The sequence below is a fragment of the Camarhynchus parvulus genome, chromosome 2 (genome assembly GCF_901933205.1).
Source record: "Camarhynchus parvulus chromosome 2, STF_HiC, whole genome shotgun sequence".
Lineage (NCBI taxonomy): Eukaryota > Metazoa > Chordata > Aves > Passeriformes > Thraupidae > Camarhynchus > Camarhynchus parvulus.
Genome location: NC_044572.1, coordinates 145,015,594 through 145,041,687, shown reverse-complemented (window position 1 = coordinate 145,041,687; position 26,094 = coordinate 145,015,594). Strand labels below are relative to the sequence as shown.

Here is a 26,094-nt window from a genome sequence, read left to right as displayed (position 1 = left end):
ATTTTAGTATTGCCCTTAAACAGCCCATGTCTCCAGAGTGGAAGGTGATACTGCAGTCTTTGAGTAGTTCATAGCACTCCTCAAATGAGCTTGTGCTGGCAATCCTGGTGTCCAAATTACAGAAAGTGACATTTCATTCTGCTTATCTAAATTCCCCACACAGTATATCTATATACAGTTTTTATACTTGGCCTGCATTTAAAATGTCAGGCGCTGTTCCACACCAGAGGCTCCTGCCTGTCAGTCTGAAGGAATCATTTTTATACATCTCTTGTGCTCATTCAAAGAAGTTTTTTCCTTGATTTTGCTTTCACTTATTTAAATAATTAATATTCCTGGCTGTAGAAAACAGTTTAGAAATGCAGTTTTAGCACAGTGAGAGATGAAGGCAGGGAAAACCTCTCCAGATGGTGAGATTAACTGACAAAATCACCTTAAATATTCAGAGGTTAAACATACAGACTTTAATGGTCAGTTTTCTAAGTCTATTAAAAACTGCCTTACTCAAGATAATTTGATTGGTGCCACAGTTAATAGGAAATCTTATTTTTATCCACAACCCCACATCTTCAAAGCTATTTTTCAGTAGTCAGTATATGGAGTTAGAAGTTATGAAAACCTGTTGAAGAGGCAGCATTTTGGTGTGAAACTATCAAGTGGTATTGTTTATGTTCAAAACAGCAACAACACAACCAAATTATACTTTTGTCGGCAATAAATTGAGATTCAGTGAAGAAAAATGCATCTGATGGAACCATAATTGATGAATGGGGCACACGTGCTCTGCAAGCAGTATTTATGAAAAAGAACAAAAGAAAATAAATGATCAGAACTTTATTTCTGTTACAAATTACCACAATCACAATTAATATAAAACAGAAAGCACTGAGGAAACATGACTGTTGGATACAAGATTTATCAAGGTGTAAAAGCCTCATCCAAGACTCTACTACTAGAAAACCTGTGACTGTGTATTAGAGAAAAGATTTCTATGCATCAAACACCAAGTGAAAGAGAATAAGCAGCATAGTATAATTGACAGGGATTAAACACCTTCTTGTTATACAAGTTTTTGAAGGAAATGGAAGTTGGAGCATTATTTCTACCCAAGAATCTTGTCTGGAGCAGACTTGTTTACAATTAGCTATTAAAAAAGCTTCAGCAGAAAACACCAATCTTCATTTTAAGTTATCCATGTTGTTCATACATTAGACAAGCTATTTCCAGAAGCATTTAAGTTCTAGTCATGAGACTTCACACACTCTCTCACACTTGCTGCATAAGGCTAAAAAGAGTCACTAAAGAAAAGGAGGTCGCGTTATTGCTTTGTAACAGGAACTTAGATGGAAATTCTTTATTTAGCTCCAAATAAAACATTGTTTGCATCACTATACAGTTAAGAGTTTCAATATACAATTTTTTTTAAAAAGTGTATGCTGTTATACACTTTAAGGCTTTCATACAAGAAATGCTGAGCAGGATTTTCATACTCGGTCTTGTCAGTGTCTGAGCATACTGGTAAGTACAGTGCTCTAAGCAGTCCATAATTAACGTGGCAGAAGTTCCTGAAAAAGAGCAAAATACACTTTATTTGAATATATCTTGAAACTAGAGATCATATATTATCTGAAGCCTGTCAGACTGCAAGTAGAGGAATCAGACTATTCTGCATATAATAAATGTATGTGGATCTAGGCAAGCATTGCAGAAACTGCTATCATTGAAATTCGGTGGAAATTTTATAAGAAGATTCAATAAAGGCAAATTATTGATATTATGACCATTAACATTACTTTTTTGACCAGTATCATACAGCAACAGGCCAGTGTCAGAGTGCAAAACTACTAGAATGAAAACACACCTTTGAGTTTGTCACAGTGGAAAAAAGGCTGTCTTCTACATTGGTTTTCTTTCATGTAGAGACCTTTTAGATTATTTTTCCCTCTGCTCAAAATCAAATTGATTTAATTTAAGAGATTACTCCACAGAAAAAAAAATACCCACAAGAGAAATGCAATAGCAGAACAATGTTAGTGCATGTTATTTGAGGAAATGCCAAGGTAAGTTTTGCACTGCAAAAATATAGTTTTGAAGAATATCCAATACCATTTGTTTGAACTGATGTAGTTTATTGTGCACACATAGGACATGAGAATTGATACTTTTTCTTTTTTTTGAAGAGGCATGGAAACACATTTTCTTAGTAGAAATAAGATGCAGATCATTGGAAGAAGGAAGACTTCATTCACATGGTAATCATTCAATGGTACACTTGGAGCCTCTATTTTCAGGGAAACACTTTTTTCCACTCTGAAGGGAACCTAAAACAATTTAAGGTTCTCTAGGACTTCAGGGCAGAGTAGCAGAGAAGTGGAAGAAATCACACATCCTGATCACCCATTCATCCTCCATACTGGAGGCAATAAGAAAATATTGCATTAAATAAAAGAGAGTTGGAAAAATAATACAGAACACTGAATCCACTCCTGATTCACTTATTTATCTACTAGCCACCATTGCTACTAGGTATTTTAGTTTCAATCCCTGAAGTTTCATTCTGTTTATTTAAAATAATACATGATGTTTGCAGATGAACACTTCCTATGTAATTCATCATATTATGTGATTTAATATGTGACCAGAAGGAGAGATTGTGCCAATTTTTATAAAAATTTTTAGAAGATATTTATATATTCAGTTTTGCCATAGCAATTCTAGCAGCTGGTATTAAATCTTTCCCCTCTGAGCCCCAAAGGGGAGAAATCTTCTTCAAGCTCTGCTACTCTTAGAGTCCTTTGATTTAAGCCCTTAAAACACTCAAAACAGTTCTAAAGCCATTTTGTATGAACAAAAGGTTCCTTTAGCCTATGACAGCAGCCTCTTAAATTTACTGCAGTACACAGAGGCAGTGCAACTCATGCAATATTTCACAGTATAAAGCTCTATTTATCTGAGCCTTGTCAAATAAAAACACTGAGATCATGAGGTTAGCAGGAAGAATTATCAGTCCAAGTAAAAAAAAATCTGTTTTATTTAAAATATACACCATCTGAGCATAAATACAGTTAAATTATTTCTTACTTTGTATATTGAATTGACCAGAAACAGTAGAGCCAGCTATTCTTCAGCTAATGTTTCTCAATGGATTTTTCTCCTTTAATTAATTCCAGAAATCAGTCTGCTACTTGTGCAGAAATGCCTGCTTTGAAAATCAGTTTACAAAATGTATTTTTCATATTTTAGACATGTTTGTTGACCAGATTAGAGTTTTAAATGCCTATTTGAAAACTACAAGCATCAAATTACATTTGGTTTCTTCAGCTTCCACTGTCCAATCAAAGACTTAATTGTCTGAGATGCTGCCAAAGCTACGCACACCCTGCAATAAACTGCCAGGGAAGTGTCCACACACTGTGACAGCTTTAGGTCCTCATTAATGAAGTTTAAAACTATTACTTTTCCTACCAGAATTGAACTCGGACAGTGACACATAACTTAAAGCTTTGTGCAGAACTAAGGACCTGATCAAAAGTTCCATTATCTATCGAATAATTTCAGAGATGAGCAAAGATACCTACCAAAGCATCAGAAGATTAGGGTTTTTGTTCTCTTGGCTGTCCAAGGAGGTGATTTTCCTGACAAGAGAGAAAAAAAAAAGGATGTTTTTACTAAATTTCAAAGAATTTTAAATAAAAACTAAAGAAAGCGATGTAAATCAAACTGTAATTAATAGAAACAATGCTTAAAAAAAGGCATTAGATAACATCTGCAATGTTTAAGTTACTAGAATTTATGGAAAAATAATATATTACAAACTATTGGTTATGAGGTTTTACAGTTGTTTAATAGGGAATAGTTTGTCCAAATTTAACTAGCTAAGCTAAGGCTTTTTAGATGACTAACACAAACTAAACGTTTTAAAATGAGAATTTAGGTGTCCTCACAAGTCTTTCCTACATTCTAAAATGAAACTTTCTAAGTTGTAGCCTCCCTGTTTTTATTGGTTATATTAAGATAACTTAAGTGAGATTAAAATCTTATTTGATTTATTTACCTTTGCAAATGAAGACCGTTTTAAGGGTTACACATCCTCTGCCTCTGACGAAAGCGACCTCAATTAGTCAAGTCAGAAAGTCTTTAAAAGCTTTGTGTTTATTGCTTCCAGCACGGAGCGAGGTGGTCATTAAGGTACCAAAATTCTCATAAAAATTCCAAAGTTGCACTAGTGAAAAAATGCTCAACAAGGTGAAAACTAGTCACATCTTTTTCCAGAAAATTCATTAGCTATTTTAAACCATTTTTAAACAAAAGTATTTTGATTTAATGTGGCACTCAAGCAGATCCATACCATTTGGATATTTTAAACAGCATTTATATCTACCATGAGTATATAGAGAGATACATTTAGGTTTAAACCATTTTGTTTTAAAAGAAGTTGCACAATGTTTAATATGAGCCTTTTATGCTGATCACTGTTAAACACTTCTCCCTGTTTACTACTATTTATGAAGTTTTATTATAAGATAAAGCATAAAATTAATCTCACACACACTGATTTTCTTTCAAAAGTTTATTTAGTATCAAGCAAGGGTAAAACTTTGCTTAACACTACAGAACATTTCAAGACTTGAGTTACAAAATACCACATTATTCGCATTTGTAGTTTGCTTCCCTTTTTACGCATGTTTGCAAAGAGAAAATCTAGCAAATGGCTGAAAATAAAAGCTAAAAACTAAATAGTTGAAAACCTTTAAAATAAAAGGTTACACTTATGTTAAAAAGAATGGACTAACGTATTTAGTAAACCTATTTTTTGTTTAACACTAGTTAATCAAAGGTTATTTTTTTGATCACCTATTTTTTCAAACACAGTTTGGAAATAACAAAGTTCCTTGTTTTACATATCTTTCTGTCCAGGTTGTTCTTTCAACAAAATGTTTAAAGTTCAGTCCATCCATTCAGAATTTTATGCACTTTGAGTTAATAAAAAGGGATTGTTCATAGAAAAAATTACTTTGAACAGTATACAGGACTGGTGGAGATTGGATATTTCACAACATCAGACAGTACAATCAGTATCTGGCATATGGCTGGTCTCTGTAGACTCCTTTTGTTGTCCTTGCAGAAGGTGTCTTGTGTCGTGAGTTGGTCCATTCTTCTTGCCCTACAAGGAAAAGAAAATATGGTCAGAGCCCTTCCAACAGTCTCAGGTGCTGAATGTAATTTTTCTTATCTGTGAATCAAAGAGCCACATTCTGTTGACAGAAACCAAGGTGCACAAGTCTAACGCTTGAAACAAGAAATCTGAGTACAGCACACCTATCTGAGCTATCCCACAGTGATCTCTCAGCACACAGGAGCAGGGAACATGAGAGGATAATGGTCAAAATATTGACAGCTGTGGAAATTCAGCTGGACCTGCTTGTTGTAAATGCACAGAAATGTCAGTTCTCATAGCAGACACACCAATAATTGCAATGGGATGAAATGAATGGAAGGTATGAATTATGTATGAGGAAATAAGCTGCCCTCAGAAATAAGTTTCTCTGCATCAGTGCCAATTTAGGCCTAATTCAAACATGCAAACCAAGCCTCAAGTATCACTACAAACACCTGTGGCTTTTAACATGCTTGGGCCAATATTCCATTTCTCTGGAGGTAAACACACACCTCCTCTGAAATGCAAGAAGTAGGAGGGCAGATTTAAAAAAAATATATTAAAAGGACAAGTAACACTGGTTGCTTGAATTTTGGCTATAAAATAAGTTTGTAAAAGAAAGCTTGTGCTGTATTTAATGATTCATAATCCTACCACCTTTTAGTGGTAATAAATATTTTTAAAAGTAGCAAAAATTATTATCTTAAATGAGAGTCAGATCTACTATGCCAGGCAGTTGCAAATGGGAAAACATAGAATTAAACACAGAGTATAAGGAAACAGTACTTAGATACAGTTTAATGATGTAAACAAATCAGAGTACTATGAAATACCTGCAAGATCAAAAATAAAAAGGCAGCACTAAAGAAAATCCCCAAAAGAAAACACACATTAAAACAGTGTTTCCATACTTATTTTTGCTGAACTGCCCTGTCCTAAACAGAGAGGTGCTCCAGTGAACCCAATGCAATCCAGAAACTAAAGGCAGAATCCAAATGTATGGCAGAATAAACACAGACATCACTTTGTCTTAAAAAAAAAAAAAAAGAACAAAAAAAAAAGAACTCAAAGAACCCCTGTAATTTGAAGGCTGAGGTAACTTGCTCTGACATGAGATATCTGAAATTAGATGACAAGGATCCCATATGTCAAGGGTTCAGTTTCACAATCCCTTTGCAGAAGCCTCATCCTAACTACTTTTTAATAATGTAGGTGGGTAGGTGGCTGCCTGCAGAGTCCAGGCTATAAATCATACCCAGGTGGTCAGGACATTTGCCTAGGAGGTAAAATGAACAAGTTCAAATTTGGTGTAAGGCTGAAAGAATTAAACTTTCACCTCAGGCGATTTCCAGGGGCATCTGGTAACAACCTCTTGTGCTTCTTCATCACACAGAAGGCAAGATTTACATTAAAAAATACCCTGAGCATAATAGTACTGGCAGCTGACTGAGAGGCAGGAATTAAAAATATCCTAGCTTTTAAACACTGCTGCAAGAACTGATGAAATTATAAGACAAGTCTTGGTTACAGTTTAAGGGGAACACTTGCTCTTTCTCAAGCCATTGATCAAATCAGCAGGGTAAAGAGTTATCTTACTGTTTCTCAGTTTTCATTTTGGTGCTGTTCAGGGCTCCAAATCCTAAAAAAACTGATATTCTTCCTACATCCTCTGGATTGTCACCTCAGTTTCTCAAAGGAAAAACTGAGATTTAACCTGGGAATCTGAGTTTCCTCCCAGCCAGCACTAGACAACTACCTGCTCACTAGGCAGTGTTACTTATTTTGAGGCATCTAATGTTCTTTACATATAGTGAAGATGGTTATTAATATGTAACTCTGTTTTTAAGGGATATACTTATGAAATAAAGCGTGTAACTATTTATATGTGCAAAAACTACAGCGGCTGCAACCCATAATCATTCTTCAAGGTATTTATAGTCTTTCTTTCAACTTGAATAAATACATCACTTAATATTCTGAGTGGCTGTGCTTTGATAAATAGAAAACCAATTTTAAATGCAAAAGAAATGCAAAATCCATATTTTCAACCTTAAATATTGCAATCAATATCTCTCCCCATCAGTCTATCTACATTAAGCAGTTTGATACATTTTTCCCCCGCCAATTTTGCATTACTGAAATAGTCTTAGAAATGTCAGGTTTATAATGGCAAACAGTTTATTTTAATGCTGAAATAAAGATTTAAGCTATATATCTATCAATACCAACTGAAAGTGCTGGAGGACAGAGGAATTTCAAGTGACCTCCTCTTTTGATAAACTTTCTCCTTAAGCAAAAGAATTAGTTTAAGCAGGTATATTGGACAAACTACTGCATTAGGTGCATTTATCACAACTTAGTTAATATCATTTTAGTTCCAAGCAGGAAGCACTTCCACAGGGAGTTAAAGAAATAGACCTCAGAAAATTTCAAGTAGAGCTCTGAAGTCATTGAAGCTTCATTACTCAGAATCACATCTTTTACACAGGTTACTAACAACCCTCAAATGTTTGAGATTTGAGAGACCTAAATTGTATTTCTCTGATCTCTAGCCAGAGACTTAACATTTATCCCCTAATCAAAGGTGCCTTTTAAAATGCTTTATGCTTCTAACCCGTAACAGATTTCTTTAATTAAACCTGTCACTATCACATTTGTATATAAAAAAAAAAGAAAAAAGAAAAAAGTGATCTTTACAACTGGCATATGTTTCTTTTTGCTTCATTACACATTGTTTTGTCTCTATACAGAGTAGCCCCCTGCCCTCCTGTCTATTAGCTACCTAAAATACTTCCCTAACCTTTACATAACGACTCCCTGCTTGATTTCCCAGGACTGATGCATGAAAATGAATTAAAACAAAAGGACCATACAAGGCTAAACCCCACTCAATTAGGCTCTAATTCAGCTGGGAGCTTCAGCAGATTCCTACCTTGTACCAAGTCTCAATGCAAGCTGTGCCACACCACAAGCATTTGCTTTTGGCAGCCAAAAGTTCCTGGAAAAAGGTCCTCCACCCCCATTTTTTTTCTTAAATCTTACTGAATGTGACATGAAAAGGCAGCATGCATCGTGATTTAAGTTTTATTTTCTCTACATCGTTGGTTTTAGTTTCCCATGACTGCTTTAGCTAACAGACCACAGAGGGCATTTTTCTCAATAAGCACACGAGGAGCTCTGTGACATCTCAGGAATCCCTGAGCAGCCATTGTCTGCTGCAAGACTAAGCCTTGCCTCACAGAAATTATCCTTTCATTATGATTTTTTTTTCCAAGACCTGTTGCTGCAGTGATTGAGCTGATAAAGCCACTCACCATAGGAGTCGTAGGTGTCTTCACTCAGTCCGTGGCCATAGTCGTAATAATCTGCTCCACTGCAGGGCAGGAGGGGCATGGAGAGAGCAGGGAGGAAAACATGAGAAGAAATAATTACACATTCTACCTCTGAAAAGAAAGCTTGAAAGATATAGCACATGCCCTAAGAAAGCTAAGTATCCATGTGGCAGTGACAACTGAGGTCCTGCTTGTTTATTGATTAGAAACTATATTTAATTTCATTCAGGATTTTTTTCCATCACTTGGCTACTCGTCCACATTGTGGGGGTCTTCCATTTAAAACTATAGTTGGGAAAGGGAAAGATCTTACAAGTGTTAATGAAAAAAATGGAGATGTAGGTACTGAACCAATTCATTCATCTTATAAATTCCTTGTCATCACTTACTAGTAGTTTGCTTTTATATCTTCAAATTCACTGATAAGAATGCAATAAAAGGCAAATATGTGGTGATTGGAAGGTTATACAGCTGCTGTGTGTGTACAAGTTCCAGTGTCTTCAAAACAAGACAGCAGAACACAAATATAAAGGCTATCATTTTAACAGGAAGAAATGGCAATAGGAAATATGTTAAAAGATGAAATCTGTTGTTGTTAGGATTCAAAAGTGTGGATGAATACCATAATCATGGCCTAAAACAGTCCTCCTTTTCATAATGATTTTTATATTTGTATTAAGACCCCTGAACAGAAACTGAAGAACAGCCCTTATTACACATCATTCCATTACACTTTTGTATTTCATCCAAGTCTACCTACGTGTAGTCTTTAATACAGTTTGTAGGATATGAATAACAAGTGCCTAAATAGTTCTTTTCCTTTTCTTTCTTTCCTTTCACAGCCAGACTCAGGGCTGACAATATTTGGAAAATACTCTATGAGATGATGCTACCAGATCAGTAGACCCTTAAACTTTTTATTTCTCTTAATGGATTTATTCTGCAAGGAAAGACCTTTTCATAGAATCACCTCCTGAGTGAGAAGGAAATCACTAATATATGATCACTAGCAAGTAATTACTAATATTGACAAAATGTTCCTAACATTAGATTGATTGCTAACAAAATAAACACCAGAGTGAAAATAAACAATTTATAGCCTTAACATGAATTAGCAAGTAAAGCATTTATATAAAACAAACAACACATCACAATTACTTCTGAGCTGACAAAAGACTTTGTTGTGCTTGAGTTTGTTTGTGGTTTTTTTTTTCCTTAAACCAAACATTTTAAACTCCTCAAAATAACCAGGAGAGAAAAAAAAAATACCGTTTTGGTGTGTGCAAATGCATAAAATGCATATCTAAAAAGCCTGGATCAGTATTTTTTACTGCTGGTATAATGCTTCCTAAACAAAAACTTAACCAACTGCACTTTGAAGACCCACAAAGAATTACCCCACAAAACCTTTTCTCTATGGTTTCTCAGCTGAGGAGGACCCCAGAATAAGGGTAAAATTTGAATAAGAAATATTTTTGCCCTGCAGCAGCTAGTAATATAAGTCTTTATTCTGACAATGAACTGAAAACTGACATTCACTATCCTTCCACATAGAACTTATTTATTTTCAGACTGTGATCTAGTTTAGAAGCCTAAAGCAGCTGAGCTCCATCCCTGTATCTGTCAATCCTGTCAGAATGACTTTGTGGAGTCTCATTTCATAGATCTAATACATCTATTAAACAAAAAAAAAAAGACTCACTTTACAGCACACAAACTGCAAAACAAATAAACATCAGAAAGGAAGGACCTTTCACTTATACTGAAAATATATATACAGCTCATCTTTATTAACAGACAAACCCTTCAAAATTAATAATCTGTTTGAAAAATACAAGGCACAATGGGAAGGAAACTTGTCCAGTGCAATTCAGTACTTCCTGCTCTACTTCATTCATGTTCTATGAATAATGCCAACATTCTCCAGTTGGCTCTCTGTTAAACAAGCCCAAAGCTTCAGACAGAAGCTGGGTGGGGAAAGAAAAAAAAAAGAAAAATAAACAGAAAAAAAAATAATTTGTAAAGAATCTGAATAAATATTCCATGATGTTCACAACCAAGACTGATGATAATGTTGGTTTTTTTTTAGTTTTTTTTAGAATTACAGAATATTCTAGTACTGTGTATGTACTCAAAGCTTATAGAATTGTATTTTGTTTCAAAGCAACTGCCTGCAAAAAGCAAGCTTATTCAAAGCACCCTAAAGCAATACTAACCTTCTAATTGTACATTTTAACTCATTAACTGAGATAACTGAGATTGTTGAGGTCATTTCTGCTGAAAAGACTTCAGTAGCTACATTAAATAATTCTTCCTGTGGACAGAAGATATGATATACATTTTTGCGTTAAAATAATCCCTTACATTTAGACTATTTTATATCTATATTCTCTGACATCTTAGCAGTCTGACTGAAGAATATTAAGGCTTTTATTTCCCTTAATGGACTTATTCTGCAAGGAAAGGCCTTTTCACAGCATCACAGAAAGGCTTGGGTTGGAAGGGACCACAAACATCACCTAATTCCACTGGCAGGGACAACTTCCACTACCAGGTAGGTCAGGTTGCTCCTCGTCCTTTCATTTTGTCTCATAGAAATGTAAAAAAACCAAAAATCCACAAACTCAGTTAATTTTCTTCTTTATCTCAAGTGACTCCCTTTTTTCACAAAAAAAAAGGAGAAAACATGACATGGATTATTCCCTTTTGAACTCAACACAACTATACATGGACTCTGCTTGGAGTTCTTTTGTTTTCATATGTGAATTGTCCTCATGAAACCACTTTATTTTTCCTCATTTCCTATACATCTACTTTTTTAGGTAACTAATTGGATTACATGCTATATCCAGCTCAGTTGTCAAGCATCTTCCTAACCACCAAGTAAATGGTACAAGTGCAATTCGCACTGGAGTATCAGCCGTGATTCAGATCTTTTGTACACACAGACCTTTTGCTTACATCCCCTCTTTTTAACTTCTTTTGTATTCCCATTCCAGCATAATGGCTTTGGGCTGACAAGAGAGAAGACAGAGATGGCAAAGAAAAATTGCTTTGATTTTCCATGTCAGCATAAAAACTTGAAACCACTTTATGCTATGGAAGGATTAGAAAACAACAATAAATTTAAGTATGTTGTTTCTAATTGCTGAGGGCTGGGCAGTAATCCTACAATGTTCAGAGGAAGTGTGAAATGAGGCTTAAAGAGTGTAAGTGAGGCCAGGGGAAGAGCCTGTTTTCTGTGTTAAGAGAAAAAGCTTCAGACAGAAAGGAGCAAGCTCAGATCCTAGCACAGCAGTGCTGATGAAACAGAAGTGCTTCTCCATGGCTTTATTTAGTAAAGAGGACTGGGAAGCTTCCTGCCATCTCTCTAGAATCACTATGAGAAGTATCTTAAAATACTTTAATTTAGAGGTATTCAACATAAGCCTTCAAAGGCCCTATGAAAAATGACCTCAATTTCTCTGGCTTTTCTACTAAGCTGATTTGTTTCTGAAAATATCTTGATGAACCATCATAGAACAAATGTTTACAAAAACCAAATAGGAGTAACTGCTCTCGACATGATGGTGAAGTCTTAAGGAACTTTACCTTTTATACTTTATTAACTATTAGGCTATTCTGCCTAGGGACATTGGAATATTTTCTTAGGACAGATATCAGCAGAAGTTTTAACCCAACTCTCATGGGTCCCTCAGTACAAGACAGACATTGAGACACCAGAGTGCGTCTAGAGAAGGAAAGCAGAGCCGGGAAGGGTCTGGAAAGTCAGTCCTGTGAGGGGCAGCTCAGGGAGATGGGTGTGTTTAGCCACAAGCCTGGAGAAAATGAGGCTCAGGGGAGAGCCTGAGCCTTATTGCTCCTGTAAAGAGATTGGTTTCCTGGGGAGTCAGTCTCTTCTCCCAGGCAACTAGAGACAGGATGAGAGGAAATGGCCTCAAGATATACCAGGGAGACTCAGACTGGACATCAGTTATAATTTCTTCACTGAAAGGGTGGTCAGGCATTGGAATGAACTGCTGAGGGAGGTGGTGGAGCCACCATCCCTGAAAGGGTTCAAGAAATGTCTGGATGTGGCACTGAGTGCTGTGGTTTAGTTGACATTATGGTGTTTGGTCAAAGTTTGGACTCATCTTGGGAGGTCTTTTCCAACCTCAATGATCCTGTGATTCCATACCAGAAGAGGTCACTAGGTTATTTTTGGGACAAGTCTAAAACAGGCAGATCAACCACATAGTCCAAGTGTACTTGATTACAAAATGACTTAATTAATGTGATTGCCACAGCTCTTTACATTTGACACAGGCATCTTTTAGAATGGGCATTGTGACATTTCTGTGTTTGAAAGAGAAGCAGTGTGGTAGGGAGCCTGCTTGCTAAGGGAAGATTAAAAGGTCTCTGACTGAAAGCTCCTAGTTTACTGGAAAATCCCAGACTTAAGCACTGACAAGCCTGGTTTAAGCACCAAGTGATCTGAAACTTTCTTTGGCTTCTGATGAAAAACAGCCTTGGCCACAAGTTCAGCTTCCACTAATGCTTATTAGGGAAAAACTGACCAAAATTTTGGCTTTTTCACATGAGTATCAGAAATAATTTTGATCCCTTTAGGCAGAAACCAGGACAGTTTCAGAAAGTGACAATAAAACCCTTGCAAACACCAAGGTTTTCTTTTGTGCCAAGGGAAGCTCCCATAAGCATCATCCTTTGTGCTTCCACCCAGAGTTGCACAGAACAACAAAGCAGAAAAAGCAAATGAAGATCTCTCTAGCAATGGTTCTTACATGATAGATCCTGACTGAAATGATCACATCTGAAGAGAACTCTTCCATAAGGATAAGCCTCTTTCCATCATTCCTGTCAGATCTCCATGCCCAGCTACTTCTGATAGCAAAAAAGCATCTGTCAACAGCAAACAGGAAGAGCACCCAAGACAACAATCACTGCAGTGAGGCCTCTCACAACTCTGTAATGTCTTGAACGTTGGGTAGCTGTTCTCAGTGCTTCTGCAGACCACTAGAATATCCCATTCTGGAACCCATCTTACAGCAGGACAGCAGCAGTCCAGAGTATCAAGATTTCTGAAAGATTTCTTGCATCTTGTAGATAAATTTTTAGTTAATCTTCAGTTCTGCTGCTACTTAGTAGAGATTTCTCTAGTACATATTTTTATCCCTGCAGCTCAGTTTATATCTGTCAAACAGATAATCATCTTAGAAAACAACTGAGACCCCTATATGAACGTTTTCTAAAATACAGAAAAATGACACAATCTTCCTTGAATTATAGCCTATTGTACTCTCAAATGGATCACACAAACAGCAGAACTGTTACCTGTAATCCTAAAAGGTGACCAGAGTGCCCACTCAATGATCCCCTTAGCCATCACTATTTAGGAATTACTTTATATGGCAGAAATGAAAAATTTCACTTTTGAATAGTGAAACATCCTCAGAGGCATCTGCATTCTGGTGCTACCTACCAGGCACAGATCTATTAGGTATTTCTAGCAGAACTCTACACAGTTGCCTAGGGCAGTTTTACCATCTGAAATGTCCACTTATAGCTGTCTCAACTCAATTAGTCTTTCCTCGCTGCATTCTCATGCCACTTCTCAAGAGAGGAAAGGAAAATGGCAATTAAAAGAGGTGACTGAAGCATGTGGTACAAATAAGGGTTCCCAAGAACAGCAGCAGCAGGAGCTACAGCTTTACCTTGAAACTACTAATAGAACAAAGTAACAAAACATCCCTGAACATTAGAAATGTTAACCAAATTAATGTCAAAAATTCACTACATTAAATAAGAAAGTACCATCAGAAAAACTAAAAACTCAGGTTGCATAAATTCAGCATTTTGGTTTGGCTGGTGAATTAGAACCAACCTCCAGACACCCTACACCTCATCTGTCTACTTTGCAAAGCAGGGTGTGAAATACTACCATAGGTAGCTAAACTTGAAGTCTTTAACTATCCAGGTGTGTACCAATCATATTTCAGCTGCTAAATGGAGAAAAAGACATGACACAACATTAACATCAGAAAAAGATGTTTTCTTCCCTCTCTCTCCAAAAAGACAAATTACTGTGGGCAGTGGAAGCAGCCCAGTGAAAAGCTAGGAGTAATCAGCCAAAAATTCCTTAGACTATTCACTGCAATACTGGAAAGATCTGGGGTATTATTCCAGGTAATTCTTGGTTATCCCCCAAAATCTGCATATGTTGTTGTCAGAGTTCCAAAATGATGTCACTTGTCACAGACTGGAGTACAAGACAACACTGCCTCTAACACACTGTCCTCAAAAAGGGCACAGGTGGTTTGTCACCATTCCATCAGCACAAATACTCCTCCAGAAGATACCCATCATACCTTCTTATACTTTTAATTTACTGAAGGAACAGTACAATTTTCAACACCTTTCTAAAAATTTGGGGCCTTACAAGTTGAAATTGAAGAACATTTGAGAGAGAAGGTATCATTCCATCATGGTTTTATAAAATTCAAAAATAATGAAAGCGCCATCAAGGAATTCATGTGATAAAAGAAAGTTTAGGTTTAATTGTTTTCAGGGCTGCATAAGCATAAGCTTTACCATATTCAAGATCTTTCCAAGATTTCCCCAATATCCTCTGCACCAGCAGGGTCCAAACCTTGCCTCTCCAAGTACAGTAAGGCAGGATTCTTCCTCCTGAGGACAATTCAATCCATTTAAGTGCAAGGACTCATTACTTGGCCACATGTGAGCTCCCTTACTTCTATCCATACTCATGTTTCAGGTGCTTTACATACAGCACTCATGATACCATCACACCAAGATAAATGTGGTTGTGATGGTTAGTAATACATTATTTTTCACCATCTATACCTGAACTGTATCAAACTCATGCTTAAAAGCACAATTTACAGCCCTCAATATTTCTACTGAAATTAAGACCATTATAAAGTTTTCCTGCAACCATCTCCAATTTTTAGTTGCCCAATTAGGTAGGTATTTCCTTACCAACAGGAAGGAGGAAGATTTTTCTTCCCTTGAAAAGCAAACTGAATACAACAGGGTACTCAGAGAGAAAACTGCAACTTTCAATTACTGCTAGTAAGCAGCCAAAGTGTGTTGACTGTCAACCAGCAAAACAGTGTCAAATTTTCATCTACAAAAACACGTCTGTGATAAAAATATGTTCTGAGCTGATGCAGCCTGAATTCTCATTCAGCTAATAGGCACTGGCTTCCCAGTGTGAGTTTCTAAGGAAGCTCCTGCTTCACCCCACACCAGGGAAATAAGAAAGTCTTCCTTATATATATATCTATATATCTTTATGTCATTCTCTAGTCTGCAAATGTAAATTTAAGATGACCTTTCTCTAGTCTGTAGAGAATATGTAGTCTCTTTTCCTAATGTTTGTATCTCTTAATCAAACTGCTGGAAAGTTAATTATAATGTGAGATGTTTGAGAAGTCCTTTCTAAATGAATAACTTTAATTTGTAAGATTGATTATCCGTGTTCTGTCTCCAAAGCCCATATATCCAGCACAGTTCTACAGCATCCTGCTGATGCCTGGCAACTGGGTATTCTCCCTTTCTCTTTGTTACCTCCATCCTACAAGCTTAAAGAACCTTGTTGTTAAAACAAACTGTAATTAATTTGAAGCCTTCCTTTAATTAAGATTTTTTTAAACTATAACTGATTCCACTAGCTACACTAACATGTACAACACAGCACTTCAGGTTTACAAAATATTCCCTGTAAATGATTTTTTTTTTCCTATTTTGGATTTGGAAGATCCACTTTGACCTTTCCCTTCCTCATGTTTTCACTTCTGTAATCAGTCAAGGAAAAAAATTCAAAATCCTACCAACTACTAATCCTATTTAATTGTATTGAGGAATTAAATCACCAAGTTTAAGATGCTGTAAAATCACCGAAGTAAAATTAAACCAATCATGCAAAATTAATACACTTTTATTAAATAATGACTTTTCTTGATTCCTCAATACTTGTAATTTGATGTTACTGTTTTTTTTACTACTTTAACACCTGCATATTAGTTTTTCTAGCAGTTTTCTACATTTATTTCCAAATGCATTTTTACTTGTTTCCTAAATAAGGAGGCACAAACACATTTAAATTTAATGGCAAAATCAGGGAAAAAACCCAAATGAATTAATTTTTTTATAATTAGTACAGATGAGGAGTAATCCTAACATTTATTAAACAGTGAAGCCATCTACCACTATCACCGTGAGGATTCAAAAAACCTTTTCCAGTTTTATTAGTGCACCATGAGATATGCTTGTGTTTTTCCCATCACTACAGCTGAATCATCTTAGTCATATTCCTTTTTACTGGCATTTCAGACCAGACTTCTATAAATCAATTCAAGAAAAATTAAAATACACTAGATTCACAATTCAAACTATCTATGCTACTAAGGCACTTCTGAATAGTTTACCTTGTCACATCTTAACATGTGAAGGAAAAGGAAAACATCTATCTAAACCTGAAAAATTAGATCTGAAAAACTGCAGTAAATAATCTCTTTCAATAATGTAAGAGCAAAAATTAAGAAGGAAACTACATGCCAGGATTTTCATTCAAAAGCTACATTAGCTTATTTATGCTAATGCTTTAAGGCTTTATTTTACAGAATTATAACCTCCAGTACACTCTGGTACATACCAGGTGTTCATAAACAACAGCAACACAGAATGCCAACCCTTTGCACAATCCCCAGAAATCAAACTCCTGCAGACTGATTTGATTTATAAGTCAAAGCATGAAATACAAACAGCTACAAGCATTAAAATGGAGAGAATTACATCTTGGAAAACTACACTAACAGACACTCATTTGCATATAATGCATATTTATACATCCTGGAAATGCATGATTGCTGACAAACTCAACAATGTAAATTTAAAACACTGAGCATCACAAACAAACTGTTAGCAATTAACTTTCAAATACCAATAGCAACATCTCCATAAGCCAATTTCAAATCCATATGCTCAGCTCTTCATGAAAATCCTCCTATTATACAGGAATGTCATCATCTTTTGTATAACTACTAAGCATAGTTTCAAAAAACACCTGAAAATTTGAGCTCCTAGTGGGAAATGAGGAGGGTATTTCCAAGAGCTACATACCAGGAATCAGCTTCTCTTGTAACTAAAGTGCCTCTAGAATAATATAAAAAGCACTACTTAGGGATTTGAAGGATTTTAGCAGACCAGTTTAGTTGTATTCTTCAAGCATCAGTTGAACAATGGCCACTGCTGGATTTCAAGGTGTTTTTCTAAGTCCTTTTCAACTCAACATCCAGTTTCCTCATTGTTAGCTAACTATCATAGGCTACCAAACACAAAATTCCTTAAACCTTTCACACCACAGGGTTTTTGTGCATGGTCTTCCCTATTACAGAGAAATTTTTTGTCTTGAATTAGTCACTTTTGAAATAAATGGTAAATAAGGTAATGGATGATAAAGGAGGCTCAGGGGGGATCTTATCACTCCCTACAACTCCCTGAAAGGAGGCTGTGGAAAGGTCTTCTGCCCTGTGAGAAACACTGGATACTGGGAAAAATTCCTTCACTGAAAGGGTGGTCAGGCACTAAAACAGGCTGCCCAAGAAAGAGTGAAAATCTGAAAAGTGTGAGTGTGGCACCTGGGACATGGTTTGGTGGTGAACATGGTAGTGCTGGGCAATTTTATTTGATCTTGGAGGTCTTTTCCAACCTGAACAATTATATAATTCATAACACCTTATGACACACTTTATCATGCCTAGGGCTTACCATAGAGGCATTTAAGCAAATGATCTAACAAAGCTGCAGCGCGTAATTCTTACTTCCCAACACATCAGCAATAACCACAGAACGATTTAGTGGCACTGAATAAACTTAGGTATACTAAAAAGAATTTGCCAGTTTCCTCAGCTCAGATTAGGTTAACTGTCTGGCTCCAAGGCTCACAGGCAACTTGCAGGGATTTGAATTTATCACATTTTGGTATGATTGGAAGTGATAGTAATTATTGTCAGATATGCACAAAGAGCAGTTGAGAAACACTGTTTAAGTCAATGGCAAAATGGTTGCTGCCAAGAGAAATCTATAGCAGTATTAGGTAAATGTGGAAACCATAGAACAATGCAGAAAACTAAACAAATCCAGCAATTTCTCCACGTCCAAATTTCCCCATTTTTATGTGTGTGTTTAGATTAAATTCTGCAACAGAGTGAAGGTGAGATCACCTCGACTGAAGATCTAAAATACTTTTAAAATTATGAATTATAACACAAAATGACATTGCTACATAAATGAATCATTCTTGTCCCTCACCAGACACTGGCATACAGGTACATAGAGTGTTCCTCTTATAGTTTAGGCTTCTGATCTCTGTTGTAGGCTGAAAATAAAATCTAGAAAAACCTATTTTTTTTTCCCTAGGAAAAGTATCCCATTTTAAATGCTAGCAGACAAGCCTGAAGAAGTTCTTTGAAACTTCTGAGTGCATAAAGCAGACAGATGGGGTTTGTACACATTCTTTTTTGCACTACAGTAACTGTATTAGCCATCCTCTCTTGACAGTAAATGTAAAATCACACAGTAAACTCTCTAATGCCACTGGAGAGGTAAGAAACCCAGCCCCCCTTTCTCAGCAACCTTGCCACATAATCTGGATTTCAGCACCAAACCTCATTCCCTGGCATGTTAACTCTCTGCAGCATCTGTCACTGCTATGAATGGTTGATCATAAGTACCTCTGTAGTCATCTCCATGCCATTAAGCAGATGGCAGCGCTAAATCCAAATGATGTAGTACATCTCCCTGGTGGACTTTGTTTCCATACACCACCATTATTCTACAATTCCTCAGTGATAAATCTTATGTATTCTAGAGAACATTAAACAGGGAGCTGACAGAGACAATTGATTTATTAGCATCCATTTCCCTTTGCCTCGCATTTCCTTATAGTCCTGGCAAACACTTGTGCAGATCATGTACGGAGTCACCAAGGGACCAAAAGCACTTTGGCTCAATTTGAAGCCTATTTCAGAGATTTAAAATAACTAGGTTTTTTTCATGCTGAAAATGTTTAAGCTACAGTTTTAAATGAAGATTCAACTAAATCCTCTTGATTCCTCCACAATACTATTAGCTGAATTTTCATAAGAAATTTGTTCTAGCATTAACACCAGGCCATTAAAGCACCTCCAACTTTCTGAAATAAATCCAAGTAAATAATTACAGCTCTAGACAGGCTTGGGAAGTCCTTTAAGAGTGACCTAAGTTGTGTAAGCATGCATACATGGTGGTGACCAGTCTACATGTGTCTGATGTAGGCAAATATCAGCACCAGGAGTCACAGTTTGGCTTTCACAACTCCGATTCATATTTTACCATAAGATTCTGACAAGGCTTTTGGTATAAACTGCACACATGAAATTAATAAATATATATGTAGGAGAAATTTTATGAAGGAATTCCTGATTACATAATGTGCCCTTTACTGCATATCATGTAACCCTAAAGACTCACTGCATATTGGGCATGAAGTGATATAAGAGGATATGGCTTTAAACTAAAAGAGGAGAGATTTAGATTAGATATTAGAATGAAATTCCTTACTGTGAGGATGGTGAGGCACTGGCAAAGGCTGCTTAAGACCAGGTTGGATGGAGCTTGGAGCACCCTGGTCTACTGGAAGTTGTTCCTGTCCATGGCAGAGGGTTGGAACTAAAAGATCTTTGAGGTCCTTTCCAACCCAAACTATTCTATGATTCTATGAAGAATTTGCTACTCTGATTTCCAGAAAGTGCATTTTTTTTTTAAATTTAGATCGTTTCAGTTTTTTATAACAAGACTAAACAATCCAGTTTATTAAACATACCAGTTTATAGTGATAAAATTATCTAACAATCGCTCTGCAAAAAACTATACATGTAATTTAATCTTCTAAAAATCAATTAGATATCTAGTAAAGCACAGTACAGCTTCAAGGGATGCTTTAAATCTTTTCCACCATCAAAAATAATTCTGTTAAAGGACATCCTGAAGCACTATTTGGGGCTTTGTTCCATGAACAAGCAACAGTGGATAATAAAATGTTCTAAAGGAAAACAACGTTTTTTATAGGATTACAAGGCATTAAGATAGATAACTCAAAATTCTCATGTTTCTCTCTTGTTAGTGATGTGGCAGGTTTTAACTCGAACTTCAGCTTGCCAGGCACAAGGAAGGATTCACACAATGTCAAATAAAATACCATTAAACTGCTCGCAGCAAGAAGTTAGTACACAGAATGGAATACTTTATTTGCAGAACAAAGTCTCAACCACCTTAATGCACAAAGAAATACACATTTTCCTAATCTTCATATCTAAACATGTCACTCATCCTAATCTAACTCAGATTTGGTCATTTATGGGAAATACCCTTGCAATGTCCAGATTAAAAGAGCAATAAAGGAGAGTCACACTGTGTCGTGCTGAAGACTGAATTTGGAGCATGCACTCCTGTGCACCTACAGCAAAAGATTTGCTGTCATACAACCTCTTAGAAATCTCCAAAATTCCTCAAGATATTTTGGAATCTATTGCAATTTTCTATCTTTAACAGAGGAATCACTAAATAAGCCAAATATTTAAAACAAAAATGAAAATTTTAGCAGTTACTGCCATATCACATATCATCATTGTACACTTGTGAGCATTAAGCACTCAAAATTAGTCATGTACTAAAAACTACTGCAAGTAATTTAATCAGAGAACTCATTTTCAGTTTACTACCTATTTCTCAGATTTCCTCTTTAATACACAGTATCAATAATGTCACAGTATTTCTAGAGGAATCAGTATCAGAAGAAATACTAGAAATACTAGAAATACTATTACTTCAAACTATTTTCAGCTTAGAAAAGGAAAGAGTAAGTTATTTCCACATGCTGGTCACCAAATTATGCATTTTAAACACATCACTGCTCTCCATGTGCAAATGCAGTTTCTTTCCATGATTTCTGAGGGCAAAAAATCAAGAATAAAAAAGGCTAAACTATGAAAACAACGCACTTTGCCCTGATTTCCTTCATAGTAGGGGCTTTGTAATGCTCTTAAATATGATAAGTATCTCATTGTGGTTACAGAATGATATTTTGCAATATGGGCTACCACTTGATATTCAGATTAAAGATAGGAATGCTGGTCTAGGTAACTCAGATGGCTGTTTATAGTTATTATTTTTTGCCTGCCAATACCATCCTAAAAATCTTTCTGCCAAGCCAGAAAATATGCCAGAAAATGAGTGTTGATATCCTGTGAGAAAAGTGCAAGTGAAAAATTTCTTGTTTTCTTTTTACACAGAGCACTAAATAGAATTAGGGAGAAAATGTCAAATAATCATTAAGAAGGTAACAAATTTGTTATAATCTAACAACATATGTTTTGTGAAACTATGGGTAAAATATACAGTAAAGCAATCATTTTATGAAATATCTCCTTCTAGACAGGTAAGCATGTGCAAATATATCTAAGAATATTATACATATTCTTATGTATTAATCCTTTACAAGAGCAATTTCATTCCTGGGGAGATTTACTTTTTTCCTAATTTTAGTTCAAAGGAAGAAAATCTCAGTGAAAATCTTCTTAATGTGGGGGAAAAAAATCAAATCCAAGAAATGTTTAATTTTGAATCAGGCAAATGACTTTGTAATGAAGTCCAAATGTTTGTGTGCAATAAACCCATTTACCTACAGCACAAGCAAGAAGGCAGAACAGAATTGCCAACATAAAAGTTGAAGACTATGGCAATTGTCTTTTGGGGAAAAAATCCATTACCAGCAACTGTTCTTGAAATGTAACACTCTATAGAGTCTCATATTTTGAAGTTTCTACACTGCAGATTTCTTAAGTCATATTTTTATCAAGCTTAGAGTCTGTAGGAGCCAAGTATCACACACAAAGGTAATTTGATTATTTTAGTTCTCAACAATAATGACACTTGAACTTTCCACTATGCTTTTTCATATCGACGAAGTTGTTGAGTACAGAAAAATATTCATTTACACAACAAAACTGAAGTTGGGTGTGACAACACTACAGCAGAGCAGATGCCAGGTGTAAACAGCTTTGTTCTCAACTTTGCTATGAACAATTCTGTACTATTTCAGATAAAGCTGCATTATAAATCTTACATATTTAGCAGAAGGTAAAAGAAATCTGCATCAAATACACTTTTCAGTTTAATTCACTACAAGGGATTTATCAACAAGAACCTCAGTAACCCTACCTCAGAGGCAAGTCATAACTTTGCCATAGAATTCCAGGACATTGTCAAAGCCATTAAAACATCTACTACTGAGCAAATTATGAATGCTTGGTCTGAGAGAATGAAAATAAAAAGAATGAAAATAAATTACAGCTCAGTAAAAGGTGGACAGAAGTTCTGTTTCCAGAAGTGGAGATGATCATCCAAGCTGCTATATTTGTAATGAGATTTTTGCCATGAAGTTCAAACCACATAAAAGAAGTAGTTTTACTTCACAGCATGTTTCCCATCGTTGGGTCACATTGTTATTCATGGAATTGCAAAATAATGACTCCTTTAAGAAAGCAAAATTAAAAAAAAAAAATCAAAAGTGCTTAAAAATATTGCTGACAATGAAGTGGGAGAAGGAAAACAAATAGCAAGAGCTTCAAATTTGTCACAAGGAGTTCCACAGTGGAGTAAAATAAACTGACAAGTGCATTTCTCTTACAGTTAAATATAGGTAAAATACTTGAATATAACTTCATAAAGGTGTAAGAAAATGTAACCAGTTGTGTTTCACAAAATTTTATATCTTCTATAAAGTTGTCTTTTTTCTCCTCTCACCTCCTTACCCACTCCTCCCTCCCACAATGAATTTGAATTAAATTTCCCTGAATTTCCTGAACTTTTGAAAACTTTGATTTAGGATTTGGCATCACTAAAACTAGTACAAGTTTTCAGTTCTGTTTCTTTTCAGCCTCTCAAAATTTACCTTTTATACTTATGTGATGTTAAAGACAAGTAACTTGGGGGTTATTTCTAAAATCCTCTCATAAAATTTTTACTGCTTAAGATGAAATTTAAAAATTCTAAGTAAAATTAACTGGCCAACCACAGAATTTTTCAAATGCAGTTGATTTGGAGGCTTACCTTTGTGCTTGAGTGCTATAGCTGTTATCATAGGAATCATAGCTTTGTTCATCATAAGCAGCTCCATAGCCATCATCATACTCCTGGAATGACACAAAAGATGCAATATTAACTTCAAGCACACTCCAGAAACAGAGCAGTAACCCAGTTCTACGTGTCAAAGGCAACACTCTCCTGAAATGTATGTATAAAATATGTACAACATGAAATGGAAAAATCTGAATATTGAGATTACTCCTACCTATACATCTTAGATCATTATTTCTTTAAAGGTATCTTAAGCTATTGGCAATGTGCTTTGGAAACATTTGTTTTTCAGTTAACATGGGCTTGTGCAGATGACAGTAAAAGCATTTCATGTCTCCATGTTCTTGAGTTTGAGTGAGCTACTGATCTTCAAGAAAGCTCTGGGAGGCATCTCAGGAGTCAGAACATCTGAATAAATATTGTACAATTGACTTAGGTAGCTGACTTATTTATGGACAATAAATTCAATTCTATGTAATTCTGGATAGGAAAGGACTTCCCTAGAGATAAGACTAGCAAGAATGATAATTTTACTACTCTGAATGCCCTCTGAATACATTTCAACTTGTGGGAGTTTAGCACTGAAGAAGAAACTATAAGTAAGGATTTCTTACTTCTCTCCACATTAGTCACACAATTTAAGTATACAATGCAACACTCTTCTCAAAACAGTGCTCAATTTGAAGAACTTGAAGAAACTACTGACCCCAGCCATACAGAAGTTCAAGATAAAAACAACAGTGATTATGTGTTTTCACAGAGAAGGATGAGCTATACAAATCTGAAGAACTGTCATCAATTTACTGTTTTGTCCAATAAGACACCTAAGTGAGCTAAACATAGGAAAAGCAGAAATGGCACATCTACTGCACTGATTCCTAGAATATCCTAATACTCAATCCTCTCTAAATATGACAAAGACCTCAGAGGATATTCAGGAATATGTTGCCAGATGGGAATCACCTAATGAGAAGACACTTTGAAGACTGGGGGATCATTCTTCATATACATATATATGTGTGTGTGTGTGTATGTGTATATACATATAAAAATAAAAATTGTGTTTTCTGAATAAGTGTGTATCCAGCTCTGGCAATTAAAGGATAAAGCCTCATGAAAGAACAAACATTTTCACAAATGGAATGTTTAAGAATCTTTCAGCAGTGACAGAGAACAAAACCAACAATCAGTATCAATCAATTTAGGTCAGAACGACAAATGATGGATTGTCTAACTCTAGTAGAAAACATCTCCAATGAAGGGAATCTGACAGCTTGCTATAGCAGAAGGCAGTGACATCCTCAAAACAACCGACAGAAAACCTAATTTCCTATGAGTTTTTAGCAAGTTTCCCAGTCTTTTGAAAATGCTTTTATGGAAAACAGGCAACCTGCCTATCAATAGGGTTTCAGCACTGCTAGATCAGTGCACATGATTGTTTCCCAGAAGTGATTAGGAGAAGGGTGTCTGTGAACATTTGCCAGCACAGTTGAGTGAGTTTATTTACAGGTTTGGAAGAAGAAACTAGGATTCGTTCAACTGTCAGTTGCATGGGGATCCATGAATAAACAGTCACTCAAAAAAGGAAATGCATTTTGTCTTTCAGTAATTCACTGCCCTGAAACTAAAAATTAAAACAGACTCTTAGGATTTTCTTGCCCATCAGATAAGGCTTTTCTTGATAAGCCACAGACTAAACCCCAACCCCATTGCCTCCTGGCAGTTATTCCAAACAGGCATTTTATTACTTATTGATGCAATACACAGACATCTGTTAACAATACAGACCCTGACCAACAGCAGAAGCTGCCTTGAGCCAATTTCTTTGCTCTGTTCCAGAACATTTACATGATATTTGGTCTCCTCTCATAGACTCTCCCAAATGTGAACTAGCCATCCCTTAAACTTCCAAATCCCTTCCACATCCCTTTCAAAGTTCAAACCGGGCACATCCAGCAGTGGAAACAAATAAAAGTGGAGGACTGAAATTAACCTTTTAATGTGTTAGGAAAGCTTTGCCCCTGAAGAATCATTAGAGACCTCTTGAGCAATCAGTCCTCTCTTTCACATTTATGTTAACTATTTTACTGAAAAAATAGATCATGAAAGAAAGATGGTAAGAGACTGCTTTGAAGTTATGGTGTTTCTATGACTTCTTGAAAATGGAGGAACAAAATAAATTTGAAAAGAGAAGATTCTTCATAAGACGTTCAGTAGAACAAAAGGAAAATTTGGGTGAGGTCCATTCTGTATCAGACTGAACTACTTCGTTCATTAGCTCTTGTCTTCCAGAGAATTTTTGCCCAGGATTCATCACTGTTCACCACTCCATGTGTTAATAAGCTGGCAACTGCTGAAATTAAGCCTTGCATTATGATATTGCTGATGGTGGTTCTTAGAAGCCTT

At 35.8% G+C, this 26,094-nt stretch overlaps 1 protein-coding gene across 1 annotated transcript in view; it reads right to left on the bottom strand.

Moving 5' to 3' along the window:
* Positions 1-819: 819 nt before the first annotated feature.
* Positions 820-26,094, bottom strand: part of KHDRBS3 (KH RNA binding domain containing, signal transduction associated 3) — an 88,759-nt gene continuing 63,484 nt past the window's right edge. Inside the window, exons 7-10 of the mRNA XM_030965945.1 lie at positions 23,662-23,744; positions 8,473-8,531; positions 3,579-5,164; positions 820-1,565 (exon numbers count right to left, since the gene is read on the bottom strand). Of these exons, the coding sequence (XP_030821805.1) occupies positions 5,073-5,164; positions 8,473-8,531; positions 23,662-23,744 (234 nt within the window). The 3' untranslated portion in view covers positions 820-1,565; positions 3,579-5,072. The remainder of the gene's footprint in view (positions 1,566-3,578; positions 5,165-8,472; positions 8,532-23,661; positions 23,745-26,094) is intronic.